Below are 14,278 nucleotides of genomic sequence, written 5' to 3' on the forward strand. Positions count from 1 at the left end.
TTGCATCATTCTGTTATAAAAGTTCAGAGTCGTTCCTGTTCATGTTTGGTCTGCTGACCCTTCATCAGGATGTTATCACAGATTAGAGGCTCTGCTCCCTGGTTTTCCCAGCTCCGGTGGGGGGGAGTTGTTCATCTATCTGAAAATAATGATATGAACAAGAAGAGTGGATGAATATTTAAAGTGAGTGACATTCCTCTTTAATGATGTTGCATGTTCCTCTGTTGCAGCGTGTGAGCTCCCCTCTGCAGGCAGTGGGATCCCCGACCAAGCTGCAGCGCCTGGGATCCGCCTCCTCTGACATGCCCAGCTACGCCACGCTACAGAGGGTGTCCTCGCCCAAACAGTCGCCCAGCCGGCTCGCCAAGTCCTACAGGTGGGTTCTCCTCCGAGCTCATTATTAGAAGACTTTTTTTACTCATCCCAAAGCACTATAAAGCCAGGAATAGTCACGAAATGCAATCAATTGGTTTTGTGGATGAAAACAATGACAATGGAAAGTCAATTAGGATCGTTTTTCATGCACACTCTAATTACACACATTCTATTCAATGGTCAGAGCTGTTGACGATGTATTAAATGTTGACAAATGCAACTCATGGTGGGTGTTTGGAGACGTAGATGGGTCCAAAACTACAGGACTTTCAACCACAACAATGGTGTTCGAGACTATGTAACTTAACATAGTCATTTTAAGCCTAAGCATGACATTTTTCCTTAACCCAACTAAAGTTTAGTGAACCTAACTAAGCGGTTTTCTAAACCTAATGTGGTGCAGTGCCTTTAATTGTCTGCCTTTTACTGTGCAGACAATTAAAGGCACTTCCTGTACAGGTCTGCATTGAATGGGGTGTTTAGTGCTCAACTTTCAACCAATAAAATCTTTGATTAACCTCCTGAAGCACAGTCTTTCCATTGAAATAGACATACAGCGTTGAGCCCCATGAAGTAGCAGACTGCTGGTGTGCCGGTCATGACAGGCTCATGCTGAGTCGCCAAATGTTGTTCAAACCCACAGAACCTTATTTTAAATCCTTGTGAAAAACACCAGGCGTCATGTTTCAGGCTGAACGAAGATATTTGGGTTTGAATATCACACTCGATATAATATTGTATAGATGTAAAAAAAAAAAAGAGAAAAAAGGATGCATGTCTTCTGTATATGTCCCGTTTGTTTTTTGACAATATTTGCTCTTTACATTTTTTATTCAATCTTAAAGAGTAACTAAACCCCCAAATCACCCTTTTTTCCAGCTAAAAAATCCACTCTTTAATGGCATTTAGTCGTGTTGTTGATATATTAAGGTAAAACTCTTGACATTTCAGTGTTGAATTCTACACGTTGTGTTATAACCCAACCCCGCCCACTACTATAAATCGACTCGACTGTGGAGAGAGGAGTGAAGAGATGCCATCAGCCTTTCAATCAGCCTATGAATCACTACTATACCTATCTCATATAAAATACGTCGGTGAATTCCCCTCTCGTTAATAGCATTAACGCTTCTAAAATCATATAGTGATATAAGATTATCTTGCTGACAAAAGAATGTCAGAAACTTTTGTTTGCCACAGATCTTTTATTCCCCAATATTCTAAAATCTGAATTCAGGTCTCAGTCTTTCTGGTAAATGTTCGCTCTGGACACGATGATTTATAATGTGTAACAACCAAACCGTCCCCCCCTCCTGCAGCACCTCATCGCCCATCAACAACATGGTGGCATCGGGTGGCGCCGGCTCCTCCTCTCCCCTCCCCATGGCCGCCTCCCCGGGGGGAAACCACAGCTCGTCGCCCATCCACCAGCTCAGCTCGGTGGTGGGCAGCTACGCCACCCTGTCGCCCACCAAGCGCATGCTGCATCACATCGGACCAGACGGCTACAAGATTTCCCACGAGCTGTACGCCAACGCAACCCTGCAAAGGCCTGGAAGCCTGGGGGGGAGAGGTCAGGGAAACTTCATTAATACTTTTTTTTATGTGTGGATGTGTGAAATACATCATGTCATGCTTCCATTTTTGGGATATAAGTAGATGGTGCATTATAGTGGCCATAGACTTATAAACATCCTTTTGAATTCCTTATTTTTGGATTTAAAAAAAAAATCTAATCCCTGATATTCCTATTTCATTTGTTGTTTTTTGTTTAATACAATTTAGTTTGTGACATTATGGTGTGTTTTCAGCCTAATATAGCATTTCGGAGGCAGCTCCATTACGTTAAGGTCCCATGAACCCCTTTATGCCTCATTGGTATTCATCAGCATGAGCACAATTCAAAAGAAAACATATTTCCAAATATTTTATTAAATTGGCTTAAGGTTTTATCTTAAATGGATTAGATTGCAAATGTACTCACGTATTTCTGAACTTAATTAATGAAAGAGATTTATGAGGACCCTTTGTTTTGGGATTTTTCAAAAGGTGAATTTATCATTTGTATGCCTCGTGTGCCGGCTGGAGGCAAAGGAACCACTTGTGCAAACAGATCCTCTCTTAAGTGGCTTTCAGAGAACATGCATTCAACAATTGTCTTGAATTTTATCTTTGGTATGAATCCACAATTATAGTTTCTATTATGTTGACATCCTGTTTGACTCTGCAGCTCAGATTATATATATATATATAATAATAACATGAATTTGAATTGGCTATTGTACAGCACTACAATATCAATATGAACTTCTGAAAGTATTTGACCCCCGTATAATTCTGGTTGAAAGTTTCTTTTATTTTGTTGAAACGTGCCCATCTACCCATGTGTCTCATCTCCATATTCCCTGTGTCTCCAGGCTCCAGAGGTTCCTACAGCAGCCAGCACAGTCACCTGGGCGCCGAGCTCCGACCTCTGCAGTCCCCCGAACACCACATCGACCCGATCTACGAAGACAGAGTCTACACCAAGCCCAACCTAAGAGGACAAGGTCAGCTGGGATGGGGATATGAGGGGCATGAAGACACATGGGGATATTTGTTTAAGGTGTAAAAGGATGTCTACAAAACCTCACTACTCCTCAGCGCTAGATGAATCACAACAGAGCTGACCAATCAGAGCAGACATTTCAGCATTAAAGCATGTGAAAAGTGTTGTAGTAGGAACCTGAAATACTTACCAGAAAAGCAGCAGGCTAGTTCCTCTATCTGAAGACATTATGTGAGGGGGAGATTTCTTTCTCATGAGGCATTATGAGAAATGTAGTCCTCTAACTCAGTGGCGTTGCACTACTAACTCTCCGGAGTACCACTTTACGAGCTGGCTGTAAAAAGAAAGCAAGTGTCAAACCGGAGGATAAACCCCATCCTAAAGCATTTCTTTTACCTGGTAACCCAGAAGTTGTCCGTCATGATTTAAAACCGATCTATAAAGCATTAGGAAATGATTCATTAGCCAGTGATAAAGCCATTAGTTTTGACTTCTAAAGCCTTTTTAAAGGTTCCTTAATGGAAGGAAGTGATACAGAAGAGGCAGAAGGAACCCGTAAATGTGCTTCAAATAGTCCAACATTATAAATAGCTGCAGCGTGCTGTAAATCACCCACTGAACCTTCTAAATTTAACAATCAGAAGACTTCACGTGATGCACTGTGGTTGTTCAAAGATACACCACACCGAGAGGTAGTAACGGGCGTAGTCTGGTGCACGTTACCGGATTATTGTTTAACGGTGTTTCATTAAAAGGCTGCTCGTCCCATCTGATCACGTAGCGCATTTACCAGATCAGGTGGGCAAATCCAATTGGGGTCTCAATGGCAATTTGTCTCTCAGTCACAGCCTGTTAACTAATTAGTTTCAAGGCTGAAAATTAATCTCAATTAATCCCATGGGCGTTTGCTCGGGTGCTTTGAAATCAAAGCGAATCAACCGTGTCCAAAAATGTTGTCAACGCTGTTCTGGCGTGCTGCGTTCGGTCGCCTGAACGACATCTGCCGCTGCAACGAGAAACGCACAGAGAAATGTGACATCAAATCTCTTACACTTTTGCCTTAATAATCGAAAGGATTTCAGGTTGTGCTGGCTCACACACACACACACACACACACACACACACACACACACACACACACACACACACACACACACACACACTGCTCGGCTGCTTTGATGCGTCAAAATAACTCTCATGCCCTCTCCTGCCTTGTGTCAGTGAATGTAAGTCACGACTCGGCACTCTGATCGTCAAATCCTTTTTTTTTTTTTTCGACTTAGATCTGCTTTTCTTTCTTTTTCTGTGCAACACAAAGAAAAGTAGCTGTTGAAGCCCAACTGTGTTTCAAGGACGATTCAAATAGTTTCAAGATAATGAACAGTTGGAAACAAGCAGACGATGCTTTACACCCGACTTCACATCACAGGTGAATTTCCTGAGGCCTCGTCAAGGTTCCCTACACACACAGACTGACCCAGCTCACCTCCCTCAGAGCGAGCCGGTGCAAACCGTGTTCACTATCATAAAAAAAACCCCAACAAGGCTGGAGTACCAACTGGGCAAAAAAGTGGGCAAACGGCCTCAGGGCCCAAACCACCCTCGCTGTGTTGCAATTCGTTTTTGGGGTAATTTGATTACCGGTAATTATAAATGTGTTGCGGAAGTTAACATGAGGCTTTTACAGGTTGTCCTTATTTTTTCCTTTTGCTTTGGTTGCTTCTGTCTTTTTAAGTATTTTTCTATTGAAAAATATGATAATTTGGCGAGTTCTCCTGTTCACCTGAAGTTAACCCACCTGTTGAGTTGTACGTTGTCATATTTTGTTGTTTTAATTTTTCATTTTGCCTCCTTCCTCTCTGCTTTTTTTTCTCCATGCTTTTTGTGTTATCTGTTCCATCGGTGTTTTTTTCCTCTCTCACTGCTTCTTTGTGTTTCCCCGTGTTCGTTTCCCCGCCCTTCTCCTCGGCTACTTCAAACCCAGTGGTGAACCAATTGTACCAAGACGTCCTCAACTATCTGCTCTTTCCCTACTCTCCTCTTCCTGCTTTAGCCCCGTCTTCCCCCGGTGTCGACCCAATCCCCTTGCAGCGAACAGCAAGCCAGAGCGCCACAGGCACCTTCCAGAGAGGCAGCTTCGCCGCAGGAGGCGGGGCGGCCGACTACGCCAACCCATACCGCACTCTGCAGTTCTGCCCGTCCACCGAGTCGCCTTACAGCAAGTCGGGCCCCGCCCTCCCCCCCGAGGCCACCCTGGGCCGGTCCCCATCAGTGGACAGCATCCAGAAGGACCCAAGGTGAGCAGAAACAAGCCATATATATATACGTCAAATCAGCTCCGGCTTGTTGATGAAGCCCCTTTTGTTTCCGCTCCCTTTCCCTTTTTCACTGAACTTACTGAGGGCCAGATTCACCAAATTAAACACAATTATGCAAACAATCAATCAGTAACCTGGAAACATTCAGCTGGAACGTTGAAAGACAGTTTAATTGCAATCTTCAAAAGAGTGTCAACGTTTTCAAAGTGTAACGTGGTGACACTGAAACCGTTTGCAGCACCGAAACAGGTCAACTGACTGTCAGGATTTGACGGTCCGGCGCAGTAAAAGGCTGAATCTGGGCTTTAGTATGAGGCACACATCACGCCACATCTTCCACTGTCCTCTCCAGTTTGCCCGGTGCAGGGTGCTCGTCCACAGCTGCCGCAGGAATGCCCGCGCACACACACACACCTCTCGGCCCAATTTAAAAAGTTTGCTCTGGCTGTTAGGAGTGGAGTGCCCCTCCGTCAGTGACAATCAAGCCCATTCTGTGCAGCAGGTAGACTAGAGTTAATACAGAAAAGTCTGAATGTCGACCCAGGGGTCTCTGCGTCCGAGCGTGGGTGCGTCAGAACGAGGGAGAGGCGGGTGTTGGAGAGAGAGAGACGCATACAGAGCAGCCGTGAGAGACGTTCGTTGTCCTCAGTCGAGCTTGAAACACTATTCCAGTTAGATCTTTCTCTCTGACTCATGACTGCACAGACGTACTGTCACAGATAGAAGCAGCCTAATTAAAGCTGAAGATGACATTTCAGCTCAGGTGTAAACAGAAGATGTATTTTTACATATATTTATTTTCCTTATGTGTAAATCCTCTAATGAGGAAGTCACCTTGTGCAGCACTGCTTCTTACATGGTAACATTTGGAGGAACGTCTTTTCATGTCGTGTGATGATTTCTGTTTGTCGTTGCCATTGCTATTTCCTCCACCCATTGTGTTTTTATTTCTCCGTGCACATCGCACACGCATCATCCGTTTGTCCAATCTTGAGCTCCGGCGTCATCGTTGTGTAACATCTGCACTGACTTGTGATGCATGGCATTTCGCTTTCTTACCCTCGTGCAACATGCAGGCAGTGCTTGCACTGTGTGAATGAGAGCAGCTTGCGTTAAAGGGAGGGTCCCCCCCCTGAAGATTAGAATTATAGAGGAGCACTCTGATCCTGCAGTTGTCAAGTTTTTGCTCCACACAAGCTCGCTGCAATGCTGCTGTTCATGCAGCTCAAAGAGGAGTTGTTTGAAAAGAGCATGTTATTAAAATTCTATTCGATTTGTGTAAGCAAAGAGACCAAAACCAACAATGTTAGTCCGCCTCTCCGTGCTGCCAGGCTTCCCTGCTGTATCTGTGGCCCTCTGACACTATTTCAAAATTCCAATGTAGTTTGATTTGACATTTGACTTTTTAATTAATTTCCGTGTCGCCAACGTTACTCAAACAGTAGGGACTAGTGGATTTGATGGGGACTATTTTCTGCTGTAGGTTAATCCACGTTTGGTGCTCTGGTGGGTTTTTACAGCATCAGGTCGGTGGATGTGGGCACAGAGGAGATACGATCTTAGCCTATCGGGTTTCTGCGACTGAGGAAATCTTCAGGAAATGCTTGTTAATGAGGCTAATTCATTGTTGGTGTTGGTCTTTTGTTGTTGACAGTTGGCCAGCAAGTACTTACACCATAATCGTTTACATTAGATTATACCTACAGGCTTTAGACAAAATCTACAAATGTGTAATATATCAGAAACTAGTAGCATATTAAGAAATCATCATATTTTAAAACCTCATTTTAATCAGGCAACTGGAATGTATTCATCATTTGCTACCACCTCCGTTAATGTGAGGAACACGTGTTGCAAAAAAAAGGAAGTCCTGCATTCCTGAGATAAAGCTAGTCACTTTCAAACACGCAAAGACATTCAAATAAATTAGACGTGAAGAATTGTGTCACGTGGCCGACAGGCCGACCTTGTAATAACTTAATGTGTTCCTCTAATGAGGATGTTGAAGTCGGGTCTGTACCGTGTCGTTTGAGAACCTACAGTAAATCAGACCTTTCTGCTCAGAAAGCACTCTGATAATTGGCTCTACAGTTTACATCCGAATGTTTAAAAAGAACTCCACTGTGCAGCATCCGGCCGTAACCCAAACATCCAGTTTGGCGAATGAATAAAGCGGTTTGTTTTATCCCAAGACCCTCTCTTTACCCAACATATCCACCATCCCACCCACTCTTAAGTGCATGCCCTTCACCCTGCCAACCTTCTCCACCCGCTGCCTGATAACCAAATGTTGAGAGAGAGAGAGTCTAGAGGCTACATATTGATTTCTATTTACTTATCATCACTACTATGACGGTTATTGAATCATTTGTTGCCAGACAGCCAACAAATACCTCTCTCTTGTTTCTCTCTGCCTGTCCCCCCTCGATAGGTACGACCCCGAATTCCTTGTGTGGAATCAAAATCAAGCCGAGCAAAGAATGACAAAGTAATCCAACTATTTATTTACACACTTACTTTCTGTCTATCTATCTTACCTTTTGTCTCATTCACTGAATCTGTCCATCTTCTCTATATGACACCAATGTCAGACACGGATGTTAATGCTAATGGCCACATGACATCTCCCATTTGTATTGTCACCCATTTAGCGCTTTGTTAAACAGGCGTCACTTTTATTGTAGCGTTCTATGGATTCTAAATTGGAGACAGGACCAGAGTTCTTGCTTTTAAAAAGCACTTTGCATTGTCATTACATAACACCAGCATGGCATCCGCTGTGACCTGCAAACACTAAGAAGGAAGTTGCAATCACACACGACAAATTTAGGCAACTAATTTCCCATTACTGAATGCTTATTAGCCATTTGTAGCAATTTGGCTTATCAGGGCCGCTGTTTTTTTAGATTATGAATATTCCTCATTCTCTCCTTTGGCTATCCGCCCATCCCTCCATCCATTTATCTATCTGTTGATTTATCCGGTCGTTCATTTGTCTCCATTGTCTGTCTGTCCTGGTGTATTGTTAACTTGCTTTGTGGCAGTTGTCCAGTATTCATTTTGGCACAGGATTTTGATTTAATGATACTGATCCTAGTCTCTGCCAAAAAGGAATATTTCTGTAGCTTGTCTCAGTTGTTTTGTTGCTGATTCTTGTGTATTTTGAGTGGAAGTTTGGTTGCATTTAGACCATAAATCCTTCATTTATTCTTTCCATCTAAGACCCTGGTACATAAGTTGCAAGAAACCTAAAAGTAGCTAACAATACCGGCAAAAACACAATACTGATAAAACCATAACGTTAGCTAACAATATATACTAGAAGAGACATAACGTTAGCAATGAATATAAGCAGAAACATAACATTAGCTAACAATAAAAGCAGAGACATAACATTAGCTAATAATAGCAGAAAAATAACATTTGCTAACAATAATAGCAGAAACATATCATTAGCTAATAATAGCAGAACTATAACATTAGCTAATAATAGCAGAACTATAACATTAGCTAATAATAGCAGAAATATAACATTAGCTTATAATAGCAGAAATATAACATTAGCTAATTATAGCAGAAATATAACATTAGCTAATAGCAGAAACATAACATTAGCTAATAATAGCAGAAACATAAAATTCGCTAATAATAGCAGAAATATAACATTAGCTAATAGCAGAAATATAACATTAGCTAATTATAGCAGAAATATTACATTAGCTAATAATAGCAGAAACATAACATTAGCTAATAATAGCAGAAATATAACATTAGCTGACGGTCCTGGCAGAAACATAACATTAGCTAATAATAACAGAAATATAACATTAGCTAAAAATAGCAGAAACATAACATTAGCTAATAATAGCAGAAATATAACATTAGCTAACGGTCCTGGCAGAAACATAACATTAGCTAATAATAGCAGAAACATAACATGAGCTAACAATAATAGCGGAAACATAACATTAGCTAAGAATACTGGCAGAAACACTATACAGGCAGACATTAGCTAACAATAAATACTGGCGGAGACAAAAGCGTAGCTAACAATACTAGTAGCTGACATAACATTGGCTAACAGTACTGGCAGAAATATGACATTATCTAACAATAAATACTGACATAACATTAGCTAACAATACTAGCGGAACCATCGCCATTAGCTAACATTACAGGTACCTAACGTTATTGATATAGATGCTGCTGTCAAGAAGATTAGTCCATTCCTGAGGAAGTGATTGTAGTGAAGCAGATGCCGTTTTACCTGTTAAACTTAATAGTTCTGCATAGTTCTTTCGTCTTTGGCATGATCGTCTAATTACTAATAGCTTAATATGTTGAGATCATAGTTTTTGTCACCAAATCCAATGTCTGTTGAAATGGAATTGATCAATTAAATAATTGAACACCCATACGCTGCATCAGTAAATAGATGATAACTGAAGAAGTGTGCTCATTTTCCATTTCACTGCAGCCGGCTTCCTAATAACACCGTTATCCTGGATAAGGCCTCAAACATCATTTAGCAATTTTGTCAACCTCGCACTGGCAGAATCAAGGCACGTTGCTGCGACGACAGCCTCATATGCACTCCAACGCGTCTCCTCCTCGAGGCTGCCAGTAATTTATGGAAACCTTCCCGCTGACACAAAGAAAGATTTGCGCTAGACGGGACCCGACCTGATCATAAACGTGCCTCATTTTATTTCATGCTCATAAGCACAGTGAGGATCTCTGATCCGCATTCAGTCACGGGGTGGAGGTGGACTCTGCGAGGCGTGTGTGTGTGTTTTTCTGAGCTCTGCCTGACATCTCCTGACCTTTCGTTCATCTCGACCAGCCTCAGTGGGCCAGTCAGTCAGCCATGGCGTCTCACACACACACACACACACACGTTGCCTTTTCTTTCTCGTGCTTTCTCTTTGCTTCAGTATTTCCTTCTTTCTTCTTCAAGTCATCCCTTTTGTCACTTTGACCTCCTTCCAACTTTGAAGGCAAGGTGGCTTAAAAGATCTTACTGGTTTTATATTTTTTGATCGGATTTGTATTTTAGTTCTGTGTTTGAACAGGTGAAAAGTCTCGTTCATCTAATTTGATAATACGAACCTCTAGCGCTTCAATTGCAGCGGTGATTCCCCGCTGCAAAGCCATGACGGCATGATGTCATCGGTGCTTTCCAGTTTGTGAAAAACATTTAGTGTAGAAGTTAAAACAGTTTAAAACATGTATTTTGGATTTACATGTTTTCAGACATTTAGTTCTGTAAGGTTCAGTTACCTTGATGCAGCCTGTCCTATTACACAAAATAATTCCATGATGATGATTGATGTTTTTTTTGCCACAGGATATTCTAGAAAAACCTCCGTAGCCAGCTGGCAATGATCAATACTTGTCCCTTGAGGTGGCTGAATTGAGTTCTGGATCCCAGGACGAAATGACATCGTTGAAATGAAAGGAGCACAATGTAAATGATGGGTGCTTAAGTGCTTGTGATTTACTTTTTTGGGGGAAAAAACTACAACTTTTTTACTCAAGTAAAAGTAACAAAGTACAGGCTCTGAAATGTACCCAAAATAAAAATTGCATTTCCCTCAAATGCAATAAAACTAAAGTGCTGAGCCTGTTTTGAAAATGCGAGTAGAAAGAACTGATATTTGAATTAAAATGTGGGGAGTAAAAGTAAGAAGTTGGTACTCTGGAAATATGGTCCAATGGGGAACACAGGAAGGACAGACAGACAGACAGACAGACAGACAGACAGGAGAGCTGATGAAGAGAAACCGAGAGCTCAACTACAACATCATTGCGAGGACAATTACATGGAGCGTTTGAGTTTGACCAGCGTTGAATCAGCTACTGTGCTGATTACTGTATCCATCCATCGGTGGTCTGTTGCTGCTGGTCTCAGATCAGATTGGTTTTGGATGCTAACCAGCGGCTTCCTGTTGTATTCTCTCCTCTATTCCACTTTGCTATAAATAAACCGTAATGTTTTGCTGCTAATCAGCCACCCGCCCGAAGTTGTCGGATGTCCCGCTGAAAAAGCCAATGCAGTGAGTCAGCGCCCCTTGTTGATTTTATTTCTGACTTCCTTTGTTCCTGCCTCCTTTTTTCTTCTTCTCCTCCTCCTGTCGGTTTACTCTGCAGGCTTACCCTACCTGTCTGTCTGTATTTCTGTCCGTCTATCGGGGAATGAGTCATCAAGCGCATCTCCATTTCCCTTCCCTGACAGTCCTCAGCAGCGGCAACACACACACACACACACACACACACACACACACACACACACACGACACAAATCGCATAGTTCGCACTCACTCTATCCCCCTTAAAAACCCTGACTCACAGGAAATTCTCTCAGCCCCGATGTAGCAGTGATCATTGTCTGCCTTGCAGCCCCCAAATTACAGCGCCTCGCCTCTCTGAATACATAATTCATAGGTAGATTATTCATTTCCAGGGTTTAATTGTTGGTTTGCCTGCACCTGGTATTGTAGTGTAAATGTTTTGGCTGTAGGTGACACGATGGCACACAGACACACGGGAGACGAGTGGTGACGTTAGAGAGTCCACCCGCCTGCTTGTGTGCATATATACGCGCTTACGTTTATGCACATTTTGTCTTTGCAAGAGGAAATGTTATGTCGCGGTTCGTTTCTCTCCCTTTTCAAATTCTCCTTTTGTCCTTGACAGTGTTTTCCATCTTAATTCTGGCTTCTTAAGATTGGAGCCATCTGCAGGACAAAAGGGTAAAAAGACAAATCTGCTGCTAAATATTAAGACGGTTTGTTACTGGGAAGCACAAAAGTGCAAAACACCATTTGATCTGATCACTAGTAGTGGAAATATCTTGCCTTATTCTGTTTCACTAGCATCAGCGGCCAAAATCATGTTGTAGTGCTGTCCGAATGTTTAGTCAGCCTTATAATATACCCTTTATAGTGGACTCAAAGCATCCCACAATTCATCTTGAATAGTTGTGTCACTTACCGAGCATCGTATACCATCATGCATTGCTCTGAAGGGAAAATGGAGGAGAGCAGAGAGAGCAGCGTGATTGAGACAAATCCAATAAATATAATATATTTAATGTGAGTGGAGCAACGGATAACAACACAAGCAAAGGTCATTTGTATTTATTGATTAATATGCGTTTATTGCTTCCACAACGATTCCCGCTCCTTTCATTCTTACCTTTCACAATAAAAGCCCTAGACATATTTACACTGCATCACTGCTTACAATACGAACAATAGAAAACGAACAGGGCTACACCTTCTAGGGCCACACGTTACAGCGTTAACCACATATTGTGCACATTGTTGTCTTAACCCAAACCCTGAAAACAGTTCACAGATGGCTGTGTAGTATTTTGCTCGTCCAGCTGTGATGTTGCTGCGCGGTGGATGACACTGGGAGCAGCGTGTCCTCCCTTCTCTCTGCAACGAGAGTGAAAGTAGTACAGCTCCGGGCTAGAGTTAGTGAATGAATGAACCATTATAGTACGGCTTTCTGGGGCGGAGAAGACAGACAGTCTCTTCATTTAATTTGTTCTCCCCGCGACGGTAGAAACATCTTTTTGCAGTGTTGGTCCGCTTTTAGAATTTAGTTTTGAACCCCAGAACGGCAGTCAACTGTACGCCGTTTGTCTCAGCCATGTTGGAGCTTTGCATCACATCCGTGTTGAATGTGTACGTTTGTTTTTTATATATGTGTGTGTGTGTGTGTGTGTGTGTGGGGCCTGGAAGCTTCACAGCCTGAGGCCTCGGGTTGAGTTTGATCCGCTGTGATGTGCCACTTTCTCTCCGACTATTCTCGGCCTCTGTCTTTGTGTGTGTTAGTTTATTTTTCACATATTCACGTCTCCTGTCAACTGAAAGTATGCGTATGCATAGTGGTGTGTTGTGTTGTTTTTTTGTCCCCTACTTGTATGTTTTTGTTGTTGTGTGGGTGGGTGTGTCAAATGTTCTGTGCCTGCAGGCTGGCGACAATTAGACTCCAGTGTTCCTCCATTTATTCAAGTGTTAAAGGGATGGTTTGGATGGGGTTTTTTTAAGTGGGGTTGTATGAGGTACTTATCCATAGTCAGTGTTTTACCTGGAGTAGCAGCACGGGAGCAATGCACTGCTGTGGACGGCAGTAAAAAAACATATTGTAGACACCTAAACACAACAGCACTGGAGGAACTAAACTAAACCGTCAAGTCAGTAACAGTTTACCTTTTAACTATTACATGTAGAATGTAAATAGTTAGATGTGTGCCCCCACTTTGACCTCACACTCAGAGAGGAAGGCCTCTGTGAGATGGAGATTTTCTTGTCTGAGACGACAGAGAGATAGAAGAAGAGACGTGATGGGGGAAAAAAGAGAGAGAGAGAGAGTGTTTTTGTAATAGAGTGCTGCCAAAAGTGTCACTTTGGCCTTCAAGAAACGTTTATTCCCCGGCCACTGATGTGCCGGTAACATCACTGTGTGCTGTTTTGATGAGTAACGGACCCCGAAAAGCACTTTTGCAAGCTCATTTTGCCATTTCGGAAAATGCACCTTTCAAGGAAGAGGATAGAGAGACGGTTTAGAAAACATCAGTGGTGATGAATCGGTGCTGAATGTGTATTTTTGTGGCGAGAAGTATTACAAACTGTATGAGTTGACTGGATACCCGTGATCGTCTTCCGTAGCTCCACTGTAACTTAAGAAGCTCAGACAGAACGTCCACTGTGAGCTGTGTTTTAATTATTATTTATCAATAGCTTTTATTACTTTACTCTACAATGTCAAGGCAAGTATTTCCAATTAAGAAAATGGAAACAGCATATTTAATGCCGGAGGCATTAACTGTAACTGTATGTCTGGTCTATTCTTACGACGGATTGCGTTGCTGCGACAAGGCTGTCTCGTTTCAGAGACTCCTTCAAATGAAGCAGAGCAACGCGGCCTTCTTTGCCCCGATTCGCAGGATCCAGCTGATGGATGGACACTGTCTATTGAAATATATCATGACACGCATGATCCTCCACTATAATATCAAATAAAA

The 14,278-nt window shown here is 42.4% G+C and overlaps 1 protein-coding gene across 3 annotated transcripts in view; it reads left to right on the forward strand.

Annotated features, from left to right (window-relative positions):
* ctnnd2b (catenin (cadherin-associated protein), delta 2b) overlaps window positions 1–14,278 on the forward strand; it is a 131,339-nt gene that overhangs the window by 77,453 nt on the left and 39,608 nt on the right. For 2 of the 3 annotated variants that reach the window (XM_084007675.1, XM_084007676.1), the window contains exons 8-11: window positions 231–376; window positions 1,695–1,948; window positions 2,793–2,924; window positions 4,977–5,220. In XM_084007675.1, coding sequence (XP_083863801.1) covers window positions 231–376; window positions 1,695–1,948; window positions 2,793–2,924; window positions 4,977–5,220 — 776 coding nt within the window. Of the gene's footprint in view, window positions 1–230; window positions 377–1,694; window positions 1,949–2,792; window positions 2,925–4,976; window positions 5,221–7,672; window positions 7,730–14,278 lie in introns of all 3 variants that reach the window. The other variant, XM_084007674.1, reaches the window with a different exon arrangement.

The sequence above is a fragment of the Eutrigla gurnardus genome, assembly GCF_963514095.1.
Source record: "Eutrigla gurnardus genome assembly, chromosome: 4".
Taxonomy (NCBI): Eukaryota; Metazoa; Chordata; class Actinopteri; order Perciformes; family Triglidae; genus Eutrigla; species Eutrigla gurnardus.